The sequence below is a fragment of the Notolepis coatsorum genome, assembly GCF_963971535.1.
Source record: "Notolepis coatsorum genome assembly, chromosome: 3".
Taxonomy (NCBI): Eukaryota; Metazoa; Chordata; class Actinopteri; order Aulopiformes; family Paralepididae; genus Notolepis; species Notolepis coatsorum.
The window spans coordinates 196,646,218-196,667,063 of NC_140167.1; the positions used below are offsets into that span (position 1 = coordinate 196,646,218).

Sequence of the window (20,846 nt, forward strand, 5' to 3'; positions counted from 1 at the left end):
TGGGAACTACCAATCCCCCAAATCAAGAATGTTTAAGATGAATGAAGTAAGGAGGCGGCTACGTGGTGTAGTGGGCAAGGCGCTCGCCACGAAATGCTGGAGACGCTGGGCTCGTCAGTTCGAGCCCAGCGCTCCACATTTGCTTTCAGTTTAGCTGGTCGTCCGTACTAATACACATTGGCCGTATTAGGGGGTGAGCCTCCCACGCGTTACTCCTCGCCACTGAGAGATCGAGCTGCGCAGGTGAAAAGATGCGACTGCTGTTACCTCAAGTACCGGAGGGGACTTGTGCTATGTTTCTTAGTCCACATTGCAGCCGACTTGTGGGAGGCAAGAAACAGCGTCCGTGACAGGGGAGGGTTGAATTGGATGATACAAAATTGGGATGGGAGAAAAAGTGGACCAAAAAAAAAAGATGAATGAAGTAAGATTTTGATTATTTGAAATATGGCCTGTGTAGACTAAACTATGCACAGAATTATGTCGGTCTACAAGGTCCGGATTCTACATGGTCCGGCAATGTAGACCTTGTAGACTCCACTACAGACCAATTATCAGTGAATGTTCATGCATTTTTAAGAAGGGCAACTTCCACAAAAAAACAAAGAACTCACCAAAACATCTCAGTAGCACCTTATCTAAATGTTTTATTTCATATATGGAGATTCATATTTATTTATGTATTGCATGCATTTCTACATTTTATTTCCCATTTTGTTTATTCATCCCAGTATCTTTCTTTCTTATGTGTGGAATTCTACAAGGCATGTAGGTGTATATGTGTTTGAGGATGATATCCTTCAAACAGGCAATAGTGATGATATAATTTGGGCAGTGCTGAGCTGGGTTACTTTCCTCCAGTGTATTTGTCCCCCGGCCCCACCCAATGGCCCCATGCGCGCACGCACGCACGCACGCAAGTTCTGTACGACAAGACTGCAAGAAGGGTACAACTCTATCAGCTGAGTAACAATGTTTATCAAAGTGTTGCGTGTTACAGTGTAGGTTAGTTTATTAGGACAAGTGCATGACAGTAAGGTTAGTCACGGTTAGATTTTTTTTTTTTTTTTTTTTTTTTTAATCATTTCAGATAATGGTTGAAGAAGTGAGTCTTTAGTCGACGGCGAAAGATTGGACGGGATTCGGCTGTCCTAACTGGGATGGGTAGTTCACACACACACACACGCACACACACGCACAAATCTGTCCCCTCCCCTCTCTGGACTCCATCTACACCTCACGCACAGTCACCCGCTCTGTTAAAATAGTCAACGACCCCTCTCACCCAGCACACCACTTATTCCAGCACATGCCCTCAGGTCGCTACAGGTCCATCCTAACCAGACACACACGTTTCACAAACAGTTTTTTCCCCACAGCAGTCCGAACACTGAACACCCTGGCCTGCCCCCCTTTGCACAAACGGGCAAGCATCTGTCACCGACCGACACTTTTACCGTGACTGTCCTATATGTTTTTTTATGTATATATGTTTTGACGTTTTTGATGTTTGATGTCTGTTTCATGTTTGATATAACCAGTGCTCAACATCCGTACCGAAAACAATTACCACCAACCATCGTTGTGTGGCATTAAAGTATCTTGTATCTTGTATCTTGTAAAAAGAAATTGTTGAAAAATCTTTTTTTGAATTTGAATTTGAATTTTTTATTTATTTATTTTTTTTAACTTCGATTTTTTTTTAATGTTCGAAGCTTGTGCCATCGAACGAAGCTTCGAAGCTTCGAAGTATTTAAGACAGCCCTACTGGAGTTATCGCTTTCTTTCTGCTGCTGTTGTGGGCACGGGGTCGGCGGCGCGCAACACTCCATCATCACACGGCGATAAGGCTGCACCTGTACGCAGAATTAATGTCGCCACTTACTATAATTGTATTCAGTCAGTAGCTTAGGTGAGTCATTATTCACGCACACACACACTCACACAGGTGTGCGTTGACTGCACTTAACGCCCCTGTGTGTCGCCGCCTCGCCGGGGATTTACCCAGGGGTATTACCATGGCAGATATTAGAATTGATGGCGGGCCTTGCTGCCTGGCTATCTATTTGAGTGGGCTCTGGCCCCAGGCGGCGCACGGCGCAGTTCAATGCGGTGCTTGGCTCTCTGGCCAGTGGCCGGGGCCCAGAGGAGAACTGCTGAGAGTCCTTTAAGCAGATGGAGCAGCAGGTTGATTAGTCCGGGCTGAGGCCACACAGAGGCAGAGGCCCCGGCCTCCATACTGGATCCTCCAGCAAGCAGCTCCTGACTGGACCTGTGAGTCATCACCATGATGGGGAGGCAGGCGGGAAGTGTGTGTGTTTGTGTGTGTTTGTGTGTGTGTGTGTGAACTGTGAGATCAGCAGAGTGTGTAATGGCTCCCAGTGATTGTGTGTGTGTGTGTGGGTGTGTGGGTGTGTGGGTGTGTGGGTGTGTGGGTGTGTGGGTGGGTGTGTGGGTGTGTGGGTGGGTGGGTGGGTGGGTGAGTGAGTGAGTGAGTGAGTGAGTGAGTGAGTGAGTGAGTGAGTGAGTGAGTGAGTGAGTGAGTGAGTGAGTGAGTGAGTGAGTGAGTGAGTGAGTGAGTGAGTGAGTGAGTGAGTGAGTGAGTGAGTGAGTGAGTGAGTGAGTGAGTGAGTGAGTGAGTGAGTGAGTGAGTGAACCAACCAGCCTCTTGGCTATGTATAGATACTAACATTTCACTCCCGTTAGAATGTCCACTCCTCTGGGTGGCCCCGGACGATTTCACATTGCTGGAATAGAGTTTACATTTTTTATTACTGTCCTCCAGGGAGGATTCGCTTTACAGCTTGAAATACATGAACACTGACGTATGACTCGGGCTAGAGTTTGGTGTAGGGCTGTGATCAGAGGAACTATAAAGGAACTATAAAGGTCAGACCTCCAACACCATCACCCTGAGCATCGGGTCCCCCCAGGGCTGTGTTCTAAGCCCCCTGCTGTACTCACTCTACACACACGACTGTGTGGCCAAGTTCAGCTCCAACTCCATAGTGAAGTTCGCAGACGACACGGTGGTGGTGGGGCTGATCTCGGACAACGACGAGAAGGCCTACCGGGAGGAGGTTGAGGTACTGGAACGCTGGTGCCAGGACAACAGCCTGCTCCTGAACATTGGTAAAACCAAGGAGCTGATCGTGGATTATAGGAGAGGACAGCAGGAGACACACACACCACTGATGATTAACGGGGCTACCGTGGACAGGGTGAGCAGCTTTAAGTACCTGGGGGTCCACATCTCAGAGGATCTGACATGGTCAACACACATAGACACAGTAGTAAAGAAGGTGAAACAGCGCCTCTACCACCTGAGACAGTTAAGGAAGTTCAGAGTATCGGGGAAGATACTCCAGTCCTTCTACTCAGGAGCTGTAGAGAGCATCCTGACCGGAAACATCACTGCCTGGTATGGAAACAGCACGACACAGGACAAGAAGGCCCTACAGAGAGTGGTGCGCTCAGCCGAGCGTACCACGGGTATTGCACTACCCCCCCTGCAGGTTCTATACAACAAGAGGTGCAAATCCAGAGCCTGCAGGATAATGAAAGACCCTCACCACCCCAATAACAGCCTGTTCCAGCTGCTGAGGTCAGGCAGACGCCTGCGAACCCCAGCTACTAGGACAGAGCGGCTTAGGCTCAGCTTCTTCCCCCAGGCCATCAGAGTCCTGAACAATGAACATTGAGTACCACTGTAACACTTTAGCATGAGCGGGCACACACTCAGGCCGCACGCACCCTCACTTATTGCCAAAAGGAAAGGCCACTTTAAATTAGTATTAGCAACAGTAACAGTGTATTGCACTACTATTACTACTACTGTTAACTGTTACCCGTTATTGCACAAATTTATTGTTACCTGCTACCTGTTATTGCACAATTTTATTGCAAAATTTTTTTTGTATTGGATTCTATTATATGTTGTACCAATTGCACATCGTTGCGGGCAAGACCACCCGCATTTCATTGTATATCCGTATGCCGTGACAAATAAAACTCTTGACTTGACTTGACTTGACTTGACTTGAAGGATGGTATATTATGATGGTGCAGCCCGTAGTGGTGCAGGACTCTGGGATATCAGGAGTCAACCCCGACTCTGAGTCCTAGTAGGACTGGAGTGGAGCAGACTAGACTCTACGACTCCAGTGTTTGAAGTGGGACACACGAATGGTGTTCGTTTGGTAACAGAGATGCAATGGCCTGGGTGTTTCATTGAGTTTCAATTTCAATTAACATGTTTGGAAAACAAGATAATCGAGATGAAACGTTTCTCCAGCTATTTTGAAACGTCCTTGGTGACTTGTAGAAGATGAGAGAAAGGTAGCTTTTGGTCGAGAAGAAAGGTAAAACTAATTCAGTTGTCGTCATGTGATGCTCTCAAATCAATGAGTAATCAATCACGATTTCAATATCAATCAAAATAATGGCAATTTTTGCCATAATCGAGCAGCCGAGGAGATGATGGATGATGGATGATGATGGATGCGTCAGGAAATGTCACAGGCCTTCTCATTGTGATGTCTAGGAGTCTGGTGTTTTCACCATGTTAGCCCATGGATTTGCATTGAAATGAAAGATTTGAAGAGCCGGTCACCATCCACTCTCACCCCTTACTCTTTTCTGGAAAGTTACACTACAAATATGTTGAGAATGGCCCATAAAATCATAGAAGATCCCTCACATGTATCCTTCGGATGAGATGTTAAACCGAGGTCCTGATTGAATCTCGGTCGTTAAAGAACGCAGGACGCCTATCGCAAAGACTAGGGGGTTCCCCGACGTTCCTGGCCAAATTTGTCTCTGACATCAAGGCCACCTAATCACCCCTTCCCCTTAATTGGCTGATATCAATCCCTGTCTCCTGAGCCGTTCAGCCATTGTGTAGTGTGCTGTGTGCCTGGTACCAGTGTATGGCAGCCATTGAGCCTGTGTTGCCCAAGGTTGGGTGCTACCAGTGGTGGTGAAGGAGGTAATTTCCACCCTACATTGTGGGGAGCGCTTTGAGTGTCTATAAAAGCGCTATATAAATGTAATGAATTATTATTATCATTACACACAGAATATGAGCTGCTACCCTCACATAGGCACTTCAGAACCCCTAAGTGGAAATTGAAAAGATTCAAAATTGTATTTGTGCCACATTCAATAAGGCTACTTAACAAGCAGGAGAGAAATGTGGTCCAACCTACACTGGCTGAGCAATACAAAATAACCTTGGACTTATGGGTCTGTGCCACATCAAAATGAATAACATTGGCGCGGCCGGGTAGTGCAGCGGACTAAGCGTCTGTCTACCACCACAGAGACAGTGGGATCGAATCCAGCTGTGGTGCTTCCGGGTTGGCCGACCGTCCATACTGACACAATTGGCAGTGTTATGGTGGGAAACCCGGCGAGGGTGGGTCCTGGTCGTTGTAAACAGCGACTCCTACAGTTCGGTCGGGGCGCCTGCACAGCGAGGGAAGGATCTGGGGGAGGTAGTGTGACCTTCCACACGTTACACTCTCCCAGTGAGAGTCCGCGCTGCCAGGTGAAAAGAAGCGGTTGATTGGCTACACATGTGTCGGAGGAAGCATGTGATAGTCTCCGCCCTCCCGGAACCGACGGTAGGGGGTAGAGTGCGCAACGACCAGGAAGGGGATTGGGAATTGGCATAACGACTTGGCAACGCAAAAAGATGATAATAATAAATAAATAAAAAATGTATACCGTTGGTTGGGAGGGAAGGAAGGGGTTAATTACATTGCTATCTTTTTAAAGTGCATATATTGGAAACCTCACAAAGAAACTTAAACTATTTTTTTTCTTTCGTAACAAACAATGCTTTTCTTTTGAGGCCAGAAAGAAACTAGTTCAAGCCACATTCCTGTCTGTAATTGACTATGGTGACATGATATATACAGTATGCATGCTGCCTCTTCACTGCTAAAAAAAGCTAGACCGTGTGTACCATGCTTCTCTGCGCTTCATCTCTAGTGCCAAAGGGCTTACTCACCATTGTGTGCTTTATCAAATGGTGGGATGGACCTCTCTGTACGTACAGAGGAAATCACACATGTATGTTTTTATATATAAGGTATAAGGCTGTCCTAGGGAAGCTTCCCCTATATCTTTCTAGTCTCATTTGCTTTGCCTCTAGCAGCTACCATACCAGGTCCACAAGATGGCTACTTTTAAAAACTCCCAGAATACTCAATGAACTAGGAAAGACAGCTTTTTCTCACTTCGCACCTTGGGCATGGAATGGGCTACAAGACCATATCCACTTAGATACCCTGGTCTCTCTTGGCGAATTTAAATCTCTGTTACATAACTTCTTACAAGAAGAATGCTGCTGCTTTCTGTCGTCGGGTCCCCACTGCAAAATTACTGTATTACCCACAGTCATACACTTTTACTATCATGTTGTAGGCTATTCTGTATTTGTGATTTCCGTTTTTGTGTTTTATGTTATGTATTGTATATTTTATAAACATGCACTTTTATTGTGTTCTTTCTTGTGTGATGTATCACACATTTTATTGCTGTGTGATGTATCGCACATTTTATTGCTGTGTGATGTATCGCACATTTTGTTGCCGTTATCTTGGCCAGGTCTCCCTTGCAAAAGATATCTCGTATCTCAATGGGACTTCCTGGTTAAATAAAGGTATAATAAAAAATGTGTCGTCTGTTGTACGTCTGTCTACACTGTGACATGGTTGTCTTGTCATGGGTTTTCTTTTTTGTAACGCAGTATTGTGCTTTTCTGGCACACAACTAATTTAAGATAAGAATGATCTTATCTTTTAAGACGGTCAATTGAGTTGACTCTTTTGGGGTTAGACTCTCTGCCGCTACCGAACCCCCTCTCATACCGTGTCGCCCCCCCCCCCCCTCCCCCCAGGTTCCCACCATCCTGAGCGCGCTGCAGAGGAGCGTGCAGGCCGTCCTGGTCGGGAAGATTCAGATCCAGGACTGGTTCGGGAACGGCATCAAGCGGGCGGCCCTCATGAACAAGTGGGTCCTGAAGGAGGTGACCGTCGATGAGGACGAGCGCTGCCTGCTGCAGACGGACGGCTCCTTCCTCTACCTGCTCTGCAAGGACGGCCTCTACAAAGTGGGCTCCGGATACAGCGGCACCGTCAGGGTACGCAAGCGTGTGTGTGTGTGCATGTGTGTGTGTTTGTGTCTAGTCTCACATCGATTATAGTCTAGACCTTTCTTCTCACTCGACTGGTGCAGGAGAAAGGTATGACAGAATCCATTAGCATTGAGTGTCCCCCCCCCCCCCCCCCCCTTGAAACCGACTGGAAGCGGAACGGAAGCGGAACTCACGCCGCACAGCGCCCGCTTCACTTCGTCGTTAAATGAAATCAAAATAGATGTTTATTTTATTTTTTATCACTTATGTCTGGGCACTGATTGTCACACACTGTCCCTCATGCATTCCCTAAACGCGAAGGACGATATAGGCTAAATAACGTGTAGGGTAAAAAAAATATATATAAAATAATACAATGTGTATTTACTGATTATAAATACATATGCCTATATTTTCACATTTGGTGCTTATTTTTCTTTCAAAATTGGCCTTATGCTTTGCTAAACTCAAAGGCCATCAAAAAGGTTTTAAAAAGTCTTAAATTGGGCGGCTAAGTGGCGCAGTGGGCAAGGCGCTCGCCACTAATGCAGGAGATGCTGGGTTCGAGCCCAGCTCTCGGCATTGCTACCAGCTTGGCTGGTCGTTCATACTAACGCAATTGGCAGTGTTAGGGGGTGGGAAGCTGGTGGGTGGGGATCGGACGTTGTGGACAGCGACTCCTACAGGTCGGTTGGTGCGCCTAACAGCGTTCGAGACACCTATTGCTTATTAACAGCGAAGGAGTGCGCCGAATGCTTCCGCGTTTTCCCTGATTGGCTGCGACACGCCCCGTGGCAGGCGCGGCAACCGCAGAGCAGAGCGGCAGAGCTTGCGGCATTATTTAGCCGTAAACCGCCATGATTCTCATTCGAAGCTTAGCTCACCTGGCAGCGCGGCGGTCCTGCGGTCCTGCTGGTTGGTTTCAAGTTTGAATCCCATAAATTTTTTTTTTTTTTTTTTAACATGTATTCTTTCGCCGGTTAAGGTTAGGCATGGTTAAGGTTAAGGTTAAGGTTAGGCATTGTTTCGGAGTTGGTTAAGGTTAGAAAGGTTAAGTTTAGGCGCTGTTAAGGAGCTGGTTAAGGTTAGAGTTTGTCTTAGAGAATGGCAATATTCTTTCTATGGTTAAGGTTAAGGTTAGGCATGGTTAAGGTTAAGGTTAGGCATTATTTCGGAGTTGGTTAAGGTTAGAAAGGTTAAGTTTAGGCGCTGTTAAGGAGCTGGTTAAGGTTAGCGTTTGTCTTAGAGAATGGCAATAGACAGCCTATTTCCGCACTCTCTCTCTTCTCGCACTTCTCTCGCACTGCCGCGGTCACATTGTCACATTCTTGCACTCCTCCACTGTTAAAAAGCAACACGCGTTCGAGACAGGGGAGGGTAGAATTGGACAATACGAAATTGTCATGAGAGAAAAATAGAAAATGGGAGAAAAATAGATAAAAAAAAAAAAAGGTCTTAAATTGATGGGCACCTGGGTAGCGCAGCGGACTAAGCGCCTGCCTACCACCGCAGAGACACTGGGATCGAATCCAGCTGTCAGCGGTGCCTCCGGCTTGGTCGGTCGTCCATACTAACACAATTGGCAGTGTTAGCGGGTGGGAAGCCGGCGGGGTGTGTATCCTGGTCGTTGTAAACAGCGACTCCTACAGGTCGGTCGGGGCGCCTGCTCAGCATGGAAGGGAACTGGTTGAGATAGTGTGGTCCTCCCACGCTTTACACTCCCCCAGTGACAGTCCTCGCTGTCGGGTGAAAAGAAGCGGTTGGTTGACTCCACATGTATCGGAGGAAGACATGTGGTAGTCTTCACCCTTCCCAGACTGACAGTAGGGGGCAAGTGCGCAACGACCAGGAAGGGAATTGGCGCAACGACTAACATTGAGAAGAGAGAAAAAGTGAAAAAGTACGATTATATAAAAAAAATAAAAAAATCTTAAATTGAACTTGCCGATACCAGTAGACGCCCTGCTTAGCTTGACTAGTGTGTGTGTTGGACTACAGCATGCTAGAGAGGGACGGATGTCCTCGCCGTAGCTCTCATGAATGGACCACAGGAAGAGAATATATAGGTGTTTGTCTTCACGGGCTCGTAGGAAAGACACAGTGTAGTCACTCTCCATTGCCTTTTGTCCACAAGAGCATGTCACGCTGTCGGGACTAACCGTTCTGCTGTGAGGAAAGTCCCATTTAAGTTCCGTAATGGTCAAATAAATAAAATATTGCCGACCCCTCTCTCCCTCTGTGAAGGAGTTTGTTTTATATAGTGCTGACTCAGCCCTGTAGACGTTTCACTTCCACATTACATTGGGTGGTGATGGTGGAGGAGGAGGAGGAGGAGGAGGAGGAGGAGGAGGAGGTGATGGTGATGTCAGTGTTTGTGTTGTATACTGACAGGAGTTCAATGTTCCTCAGGGCCATGTGTATAACTCCACGTCACGCATCAGGAATCGGAAGGAGAAGAGGTCGTGGTTGGGGTTCGCTCAGGTAAACAGTTAAGTTTTTCATTGACCTCTCTCAGTCAATGGACCTTCTTATAATGTGGAATCATGTTTTCTCCCATTATGTATTTGATTATTTACCAAACATGATACATAATCTTTGTCAATTAAATCTTTTTTTTTATTGATCTGTATTATGTAACCCCCATGTGACACCCTGAGAAAGGCTGCTAATTGGTATAAAGTAGATCTAACAGTGATTGTAATTGGTAGTGATGCACGATATATCGGTCCGATATAAAGATAGGGCCGATATGGGCCGATATTAAAAAAATAATATTATTATTATTATTATAATTTTTTTTATATTTTCTTTTACATGTTTTGGCCTTAAATAGTTTCAAAATATCTGTCATTTCTGAAAATAAGTTACAAAAGTAAAAAATAAAAATGCGTTTTGGAAAATAGCTCTTTATTTGATTATCATAAAAAAGTGTTTTCTATACAGAGATATCGACATCTGTAAATATCGGTATCGGCCAGAACAGCAATATTAATATCGGTTATCGGTATCGGCCACAATTTTCACATCGGTGCATCACTAGTGATTGGTTATGAAACCGTGTCTCTTCCCCTTGTGTTCTGAACAGCTGATACACGTTTTGCTCAGTGACCGGGACCACGGCTAACTTCCTATCGACTGACCAGTCGGGAACTAATGGAAGACGTTGCCGTAGACAACTAGAGTTTATTTTTAATTTTTTTGCAGGTTCTCTGTGATTTAAAACGCTGACCTTTCCCCAGTGGCAGCTAATGACCTTCTGAGCCAGTTTGTCAGGGAAATGCACCCATGCAGACGATATAGACCTCGTTATAGTCGTCGCGTTGAAAAAAGACCAAAGCATCGCCGCCTCTTCTCCCGCTTACGATGAAAACAGCAACGTTTTACTTTTCCCCCCATCTACCAGTAAACCTTGTCCTTTTGACAGTACGCTCGGGGTGAGAGGTCAATTGGCATTTTACAGATTCTTTCTTTTGCTTACTAGCCCGTTCTAAGAGCCACACTGCCAACACTAAAGGATGTTGCAAATCAGTGGATGTTGCAATTTTGTTACGCCCCCACCCCCCCACTTACTAAGTTAGTGCTGCAATGCTAAGTTAGTTTTGGCAAGCGGATTTCCCATTTAAATTCCCCCGCCTTCATCAGAGAGAGAGATCAATATTAGAAGAGCCTGTGTGTGAACCTGTGCAACCCTTTCATCTCCCCCTCCCCTCCCCGTGCCGCGGCACACAGAGGGGACCGCTCTCCCTTATTTGGGCAGAAAGAGAGGGATGACAGTGTTTGCTTTGTGTCCTCAGGGCAGCCTGTTGTACCGGGACATGAGCAACAACAGCATGTCGGCCGTCAAGATCAACCCAGAGACCCTGGAGCACGAGGGAACCGTGACCATGCCAGGTACTAGCCCCCCTCCCCCCCCAACCCCCGACTTTAACACTGTTTCCAATGTGAAATGGGAAGGAAATTCCAACCCCCCCCTCCTGGTATTAGTTGTGTTCACTGACTTTCTGCTCCGCTCTCCCGACGCCACACAGGTCAGCTCTCCGACGGACAGAACATCATCTTCACTGACGGAGAGTACATCAACCAGATTGCGGCCTGCAAAGATGTACGTTTCCTTGTTCCTCCTTATCACCGCGATCGGCATCATCATAATCATTGCTTTTGGCTTGCCTCTGAATTATATATGGAGTATATATATATATATATATATATATATATATATATATATATATATATATATATATATATAAAATAAAAAAGCAAGACATTTAAAATGAAACTGGCACACCGACGTGCTCCGATGAGACCCCCTCCCCCTCCCAGCTTGTGTTATAGAATCTATTACAAATCCCAACCCTGTCATAGGAGCAGCGCTGCATGCAGCACATGTGGGGGGAGGGTTGGCTTCATTAGTATGCCTTAGCGTCGGAGTGCCTTGATTATTTTCGGAGATTATATAGAGACATTGTACACAGTAGGGCTGGGCGATTCTTGCTAAAATGTGAATCACGATTTTTCTCTCCAAGAATTGAGATCATGATTCTCTCACGATTCTTATTTTTTCAATAAAAGCATTTAAAAAGTAAAGTAAAAAGAAAATTACTAATAATAATTTGAATTTTTTATTAAAAAAAATCGTCATAACTTAGAAATGAGATTGCATAGGTCTATGAATCGAGATCGCGATTGTTCTTCGATTAATTGCCCAGCCCTAGTACACAGTCTCTCCAGCACAGCGGCAAGGCTCACAGGTATGACTTTGTCATTGGCTTGACCCCCCCACCCCCCGAAGGGCTTGCCAAGTCGCTAGGTTGCTGGCTCGCTGATGCAGTCAATCGTACAATGAGGTTTTTGACAGCTTGGCGGCGGCGTGTTGGTTTACTTAACACTTTAGTTGCCAAAGGACGAGTTTAGGCGTCCTTCCCCGCCATGCTCAAGTTGCCGAAGACGCCGTAACTCGTCTTTGATATCAATATTTCAAAAATCTGTGATCGGAATAGGGCTGCAACTAATGACTAATTTGGTAGTCGACTAATCTGCCGATAATTTTTTCGATTAGTCGACTAATCGAAAAAATTAATGTAAACAACAACAACAACAATTTTTTTTTTTTTTTTTTTTTTTTTATTACCTATCTTTGTGAAAGTGGCTTCTCAGCTCTGGTCCAGCTGAAGACAAAGCGGAGGAACAGATTGGACATTGAGCATGACCTCAGAGTTGCTTGTCTACCATCACCCCAGACTTTGAGACTCTTGTCAGGACCAAACAACAACATCATAACATGATGATCCCATAGCAAATTAAAATAATGACTCATGAAACATTTGAATTTGGATCTTTAAGCCACTTTAAATGAAAATGTATTTGAAGAACAATACAGCAATCACTCATAACAAGATAAATAAATTAAATAATACAAATTAAAGTGGAAGTGTACTTTAAATAACTTTTGTTTGCTGTGTGTGAGAGGAGTCCGTGTGTGTGTGTATGTGTGTGTGTCTTACTCTGATCGCTGTGTGAGTGAGAGGAGTGTGTGTACTGTGTAATTTGTGTGTGTGTCTTACTCTGATCGCTGTGTGAGTGAGGTGTGTACTGTGTAATTTGTGTATGTGTGTGTGTCTTACTCTGATCGCTGTGTGTGAGTGAGAGGAGTGTGAATGTGTGTGTGTCTTACTCTGATCGCTGTGTGTGAGAGAGAGGAGTGTGAATGTGTGTGTGTCTTACTCTGATCGCTGTGTGTGAGAGAGAGGAGTGTGAATGTGTGTGTGTCTTACTCTGATCGCTGTGTGTGAGTGAGAGGAGTGTGTATGTGTGTGTGTCTTACTCTGATCGCTGTGTGTGAGTGAGAGGAGTGTGTATGTGTGTGTGTCTTACTCTGATCGCTGTGTGTGAGTGAGAGGAGTGCGTGTGTAATGTATTGTGTGTCTAGTCTGATCATCATCTCCTGCAGGGGAACAATGTTTTCAATGTCCAAAATTTGCTATGGGATCATCATGTTATGATGTTGTCTGGAACCCTGAGAAGCCACTCTCACAAAGATAGGTAGTGCACAAAAAAAAAATTAAAAAAAAAAAATAATAATTTTTTTTTAATGACTAATCGACGCAACAATTTCTCGTCGACGATTTTTTATAATCGCCGTCGTCGATTATGTCGACTAATCGTTGCAGCCCTAGATCGGAATCATATTTCCTTTCCGGGGGCCCTGAGACACAAGTGTGATCTCCTCTCAATCCTCTAGCGGTTCAAGACCGCCATCTGGTGGCCGATCGGCAGATCGAAAAAACGGATGTTACCTTTAACCCGGCAGGACTCACTCCATATGTGGTCCGGGCACTCGCTAATGTTAGAGAGACTCAGTCTTCACACAGTGAACATCGATCGCTGCAAATAACTCGAAAAAACAACATGATTTGGACGTATATATTATTATACAACCTGGAAATGGACCGGATATTTCTACATCCCATAATAGGAAAATGTCTGTTCCACGCTCATCGCCCAACGGCGCGAGGAAGATACGGTAAGATTCAGCGTTATATTTCAATGTGTACGATACTAACTGCTATGATGAACATTTGACCCACATTAGATGAATGGTATAACGCTGCCCATGGAATTATAAACGCCCCCTCGGCCATCCGGTCAACATCAGATGACGTGTAGTAACTTCCAGAAGTACGTGCCGTTGAAATTTATTATCTGGCACAGATCGCTATCAAACTGTATTTCATCATCAATATAATGCATTTGGAGCTATAAATCACGTTCTGGAGAAAGCTGCAGAAAGAGATGAAAACTTAAAAACATATATATATACAAATAAAAATCCCCTATTTTCCCCTCGCCCAGAGAGTCGTACAGGCCTGTGTTCCAAAAACACATCCTCCGTGAATGACTCTCCCCCTTAGTCCACCGGATTGCCCAAACTGAGCATTGTAATCCTAATCTTCCTATGCTAATTGCCATAGGATCTAACATTTTCATTCTAATGCAATAGAATGTCGCTTTTGGTCTTGCACCTTCCCTTACTGTAAAGAAATATTGTGATAAATGACAAAAAATAAAAAAGAGAATAAACTTTCATCGACATATTCATTTGAACCCTCTACTAACATGTAGGAAAGTCAGGAAAAAGGAAAAGATTGTAGAGAAATATTGACACCTTAATGTGAAGAACAATGGAAAAGAACAATGTAAGTTAAAAGATAAAGATAAAAAATAGAATAATGAGAGAAAAAAGAAAAAAGAAAAAAGAAAAGAAAGATATAGATAAGGAATGAGAGATAGAATAATAATCAACGTGGAGAAGCCACTAGAACCGAATTAACTGATTAGATAAAATAGAAAATAAAATAGAAAAGCAGAGCCTTTTAGAGCTTCAATGAGCCAGTCACTTCAACAGTGGAGTGATTACTTAAATTGTTAGAATAACCTTGTAGTGTTCATGCGTTTAGATGTGGTTGATTTTTAAAGTATTATTAAGGACTGATTGAACTTCATTCAATTGATTATCTGCTATGTATATACACACCGGAAGTTTAATGCTAGAGTTGTAGGCCTTCGTTGTCATGGTGCATTATATTCTAGAAGCTCGGCTCTCAACGGGACCTCATTAATTGGATGTACATCTATTGTAGCTTCACACTCCAGAAGCATTACCAAAAACTACACAATAACATGCATAGATTATGGCTAGTTTGAATATAATGGTATGGAACACCGGTGGGATAAACAAACAACACAAACGCAAAAGCGTGCTCACACTGATGAAAAAAGAACATGTGGACGTGGCTCTTTTAAGCGAAACGCACATTTTAGAGGCAGACATAAATACGTTAGCGGATAACATATACCATAATATTAGTCACTCTTCTTTTGGTACGAGAACTAGAGGTGTAGCCATAGTCGTCAGACGTAAATTAAATATCGAATTGAAAGGGGTATGGTCGGATGCTGAGGGGCGTATAACTATAGCTAGGATTGTACATAATAACAGGAAAATTGCGTTGGCAGCGGTATATGCCCCAAATTTGTACGAAGTGGGTTTCTTCACTTCACTAACCGGAGAAATGTTAAACCATCCCGAGTACTCATATATAATAGGTGCGGATTTTAATGCCATTTGGAATCCAAGGATGGACAAATCTTACCTTGCCTTTTCCAGCGAACAAAAAAATTCATCTAAAGCATTAAAAGATTGGTCAAAGTCTACAGGGGTAATTGATTTATGGCGTTCACTTAATCCCATGACCCGTAAGTACTCCTGTCGTTCAACGAGACACAACACATTATCCAGAATTGATTACGTCTTTGCATCCCCGAGAATATTTGATAAATATGAAGTGGAAATGATACCCAATGCGCTATCAGATCACTGTTACTTAATCCTGAAAGCAACATTTGGTACACTATCTTCCCGGGCCCCAAGATGGCGTTTTAATACTATGCTGCTTAACAACAAGGAATTCATTACACAAATTAAAGAAGCACTCACAGTATTCCTACGGGATAATGCAAACGCGGAGCAAGACCCCAGAATATTATGGATGTCGGTAAAGGGTATGATCAAGGATTTCACGGATAGATTCTCCTCCATATTGCGCAAAAATCAATGCACAAAACTGTCTGAAATGGAAACGCTTTACTCAACGCTTTTTAATTCTTTAAAATACAACAACTCTACTAGACTAGAAAACCAAGTTAACATTCTAAAGACAGAGATCAAAGCAATATACAGACAAAAATCGGAAATGCAAATACGCAGCACAAGACAACAGCAGTATTTCCAAGGTTCTAAACCTAGTCACCTATTAGCCATGCGATTAAGAATTAATGCAAAATTTGCAGACATAACTGCCATTAGAAAACAACAAGTTCTTGTAACAGACCCCAAAATAATAAATGATACATTCAAAGAATTCTACTCCGACTTGTATAATTCAGAAACGACCTTCGATCAAAACAAATTAGACACATATCTTAATCAAATTACTCTCCCTAAACTTTCGGAGGACGACGCTAAACAGTTAGAAGCACCGATCACATTAGAAGAACTCAAGGAGGCCATATCCGGAATGAAAAACGGTAAGGCTCCGGGAAAGGACGGTATCCCATCAGAAATGTACCTTTCCTGCTGGGACATATTTGGACCCTTATTACTAAATATGATCTTATACTCAGTCAAGGAGGGGAGCTTCCATAAACACCACAATATCGCACTCATTTCAGTTCTTCTCAAAAAAGACAAAGACCCCACTGAGTGCGGTAGTTACCGACCTTTAAGCCTCCTCGGAACCGATGTCAAACTGTACTCTAAGATATTAGCCATCAGATTGCAAAAGCATATGACGTCTTTAGTTCATCCGGACCAAACAGGCTTCATAAAAGGTCGCCTGATCAATGATAACATAAGGCGAATACTGCACGTACTAGATGCAGACAAAGAGGACAACACACCTAAGGCGATGCTATCCCTGGATGCTATGAAAGCATTTGACAGGTTGGAATGGTCGTTTCTATGGGCAGTATTAGAAAGGATGGGGTTAGGAAAAGGATTCATTGATATGATTAAAGTACTATACAAGGACCCATCGGCCGTGATTACTACAGGCACATTCATCTCCGAAATCTTTCCGGTATCACGCTCAGCCAGACAGGGTTGCCCTCTTAGTCCCGGACTATTCGATCTATCATTAGAACCTTTAGCACAATTTATAAGACAATCCCAACACATAGAACCAATAGTAATCAAGGGCACACAACATAAAATTAGTTTATATGCGGACGACGTAATATTGTTCATGCAAAACCCCAACACCACATTGCCGCATCTACTCAAGTTGATAGAGAACTTTGGTGATTTATCGGGATTTAAAATAAATTGGCCGAAGTCGGCTTTTCTTCCTCTTAACATCCGTGCAAAAAAAGACACAACCCTCCCAGGTGCGATACCCATGGTTAAACATTTTAGATGCTTGGGTGTGGATATATTTCCCACCATAAGACAAACGGTGAAGCACAATTACACAAAAATACAGAACAAAATCAAAGACGACCTGGACAGGTGGGCAAAACTTAAAAACTCAGTACAGGCAAGGGTATCAATAGTTAAGATGGATGTATTACCAAGAATCAATTTCATCAGCTCAATGCTACCGTTACCTCCTCCAGAGGGCTATTGGAAAAGATTACAATCCTCCACATACAAATTTATTTGGAATAACAAACCACCTCGCATAAAAAGATCCACCGCACAGAAATAAAGCAGACGGTGGCATGGCAGTTCCAGATTTTTTACAATATTTTAAGGCTTTCACATTAAGACCATTGAAAATATGGTTTGATCCCCAGGCTTTGGTATCATGGAGAGAATTAGAAGAAAACATAGTAGCCCCACAGAGACTGAAAGACATAGCACACACTAAACTTTCAATCAAGAATTGTGAGCGGGAATTTGGCCCCATAATTACCCATGCAATCAGAACATGGCGGGAAACACAAAAGAAATATCCTAACCCTCAAAAATGGCATAATCACACTCCCATATTCAATAACAATGCACTCTTAATGGGAAAACGCCCTATAAGATTCCCTATATGGGAAGAGCAAGGCATACACTCATTAGGGGATATTTTTAATAACCAGGGCTTCTGCAGTTATGTCGAAATATGCACAAAGTTTAACCTCACCGAGTCCACATGGCTTTTTTACATACAGTTAAAGCTATGTCTGAGGTCTCACGGTGTTCCATTACTCATACCAATCGAACACCACAGATACCACACATTTTTCTATGAAAGAGAAACATTGGGAGGTTTTGTATCAGGTTTTTATTATCAATTACTAACGTCCTCGTATGAAACCCTTCAACTAGACACTGTCTGGAGGAGGGATATACCAGACCTGGAAAATGACTTTGATTGGCAAGGAGCCTGGGCAAATGTCCGACTTACATCAAGGAACCCGGATCATCAACAAATCAATCTGAACTATATTCACAGGACATACTTGACTCCTATAAGGCTGTGCAAAATGGGGCTTAAACAAGACTCCAAATGCTCCCAATGTACAAATGGGGACGAAGGAACATTTATGCACATGTATTGGGACTGCCCACCAGTTAAGGCATTCTGGAAAGATGTGTCCCAACAATTATCAATACTCGTATCTTGGAATATACCTGTACACCCCTCGGTATTACTATTGAATGATGTTTTTGAGTTTGCAGTGAATCCACAGCTAAAGAGATTGGTTTTATCGGGTATCACAGTAGCTAAAAAACTGATCGCATCACGCTGGTTTCAACCAGAAAAAATGTGCCGGAGAGTTTGGTTCCTTACATATCTCGATGTGATATATCAAGAAATATCTACAGCAAGAATTCTGGGTCTCAATGAATCCAAAATGTCAATGTGGGTAGAAGTGGTGGAGAGAATAAAAGCTAGCTTATAGTGGTAGTGTCTGGTTAGGAGTGAGGGATAATGGAGGTACTATCCAAGAGGGGGTCCGGGAGGGGGGGGTTCGAGCTGGAGCATATGTGTGTAGGGTTTTAGAAAATAGGTATTAGGGGTATATTCTATACTAACAGTTATATAATAGTAATTTCGCGGGATATACACTGTATACGGTTAAAATGTTATTATAGACTATTTTTGTTTTATCTTGTTTCTGTACTTGCATGTATTTTAACCACCTTGACTGAAAGTTTCATTATGCATTGTGTGTTGAGTACTGACTTTTAATAATTTTTGTTTTGCAATAATAAAAAAAATATAAAAAAAAAAAGAAAGAGATGAAAACATACTTATACATTAGACCATATTTTAGTATGAATATGTGAATGAAAAAGTTTAATGTTGCTTCACCCTGAACAATACATATAGGACTTTGAATGGGCCCTAATAATGGCAATTTAGCAATAGGATTTAAAAAGTTATAGCCCTGCAAAGTAGGGGAACTTCTCCATAGACAAATAGAGCTGGCAACCCATGGTATATAATGAATTTAACCTCCGGCACCCAAAGTGTTAAAGAGATACTGTGGGTTATTTATTCATGGTCCCCACAGGTCTGTTGTTCATGCAGAGGCAGATTAAATCCCCTACTTGTCATTTAGCCACCAGTGAAGGGAGCGATCTCTTGTTCTCACTTGTGCACGTGAGCTGTGCTCTCCCTGCTCTCTCTCTCTCTCTCTCTCTCTCTCTCTCTCTCTCTCTCTCTCTCTCTCTCTCTCTCTCTCTCTCTCATTCCTCTTTCTCTGTCTTTCTCTCTCTCTCTCTGTCTTTCTCTCTCTCTCTCTCTCTCTCTCTCTCTCTCTCTCTCTCTCTCTCTCTCTCTCTCTCTCTCTCTCTCTCTCTCCCTGCTCTCATTCCTCATTCTCTGTCTTTCTCTGTCTTTCTCTCTCTCTCTCTCTCTCTCTCTCTCTCTCTCTCTCTCTCTCTCTCTCTCTCTCTCTCTCTCTCTCTCTCTCTCTCTCTCTCCCTGCTCTCATTCCTCATTCTCTGTCGTTCTCTCTCTCTCTCTCTCTCTCCTCTCTCCCTGCTCTCATTCTCTGTCTTTCTTTCTCTCTCTCTCCCCCCCCCTCTCTCTCTCTCTCTCTCTCTCTCTCTCTCTCTCTCTCTCTCTCTCTCTCTCTCTCTCTCTCTCTCTCTCTCTCTCTCTCTCTCCTCCCTCTCTCTCTCTCTCCCCCCTGCTCTTCTCCCTCCCTCCATGAAAACAAATCATTCTGTTTAGGGAGATGAGGTGAGTGGTTCCTCTTGACTTGCCTGGTGTTGCAGCTATCACTTCCCCTGCTGTGGTTGTCCCTGCCTGGCTCTGTAGAGGAGGGCCTCTCAGCTGAGCACCAGCTGTGCCACAGAGGGGAGTGGCGTGTGTGTGTCCGGGTATGGGTGGGGTGGGGCGGGGGAGTGGGGGAGAGTAGAACTGCATGTGGCCAGAGGCTTTATCTCCCAGGCAGATATCTGCATACGCACTAAGTAATGTGAGTGGGGGAGGGGAGGATGTGAAATCCATACATTTGCCGCTGCAGTCAGCAGAGCTCCTGGGTACTAGCGTGTCAGTAGATGAGGGAGGCTGGATACAGAGGGTTTTTGGGTACTAGCGTGTCAGTAGATGAGGGAGGCTGGATACAGAGGGTTTTTGGGTACTAGCGTGTCAGTAGATGAGGGAGGCTGGATACAGAGGGTTTTTGGGTACTAGCGTGTCAGTAGATGAGGGAGGCTGGATACAGAGGGTTTTTGGGTACTAGCGTGTCAGTAGATGAGGGGGGCTGGATACAGAGGGTTTTTGGGTACCAGGGAGTGGGTAGATGAGGGGGGCTGGATACAGAGGGTTTTTGGGTACCAGGGAGTGGGTAGATGAGGGGGGCTGGATACAGAGGGTTTTTGGGTACCAGGGAGTGGGTAGATGAGGGGGGCTGGATACAGAGGGTTTTTGGGTACCAGGGAGTGGGTAGATGAGGGGGGCTGGATACAGAGGGTTTTTGGGTACCAGGGAGTGGGTAGATGAGGGGGGCTGGATACAGAGGGTTTTTGGGTACTAGCGTGTCAGTAGATGAGGGAGGCTGGATACAGAGGGTTTTTGGGTACCAGGGAGTGGGTAGATGAGCGGGGCTGGATACAGAGGGTTTTTGGGTACCAGGGAGTGGGTAGATGAGGGGGGCTGGATACAGAGGGTTTTTGGGTACCAGTCTGTGGGTAGATGAGGGG

General features: G+C 44.2%; 1 protein-coding gene across 24 annotated transcripts in view; it reads left to right on the forward strand.

Moving 5' to 3' along the window:
- Positions 1-20,846, forward strand: part of mycbp2 (MYC binding protein 2) — a 253,033-nt gene that overhangs the window by 61,953 nt on the left and 170,234 nt on the right. For all 24 annotated transcript variants that reach the window (XM_084309692.1, XM_084309678.1, XM_084309680.1 and 21 more), the window contains exons 6-9: positions 6,905-7,147; positions 9,551-9,622; positions 10,936-11,032; positions 11,170-11,243. In XM_084309692.1, coding sequence (XP_084165818.1) covers positions 6,905-7,147; positions 9,551-9,622; positions 10,936-11,032; positions 11,170-11,243 — 486 coding nt within the window. The remainder of the gene's footprint in view (positions 1-6,904; positions 7,148-9,550; positions 9,623-10,935; positions 11,033-11,169; positions 11,244-20,846) is intronic.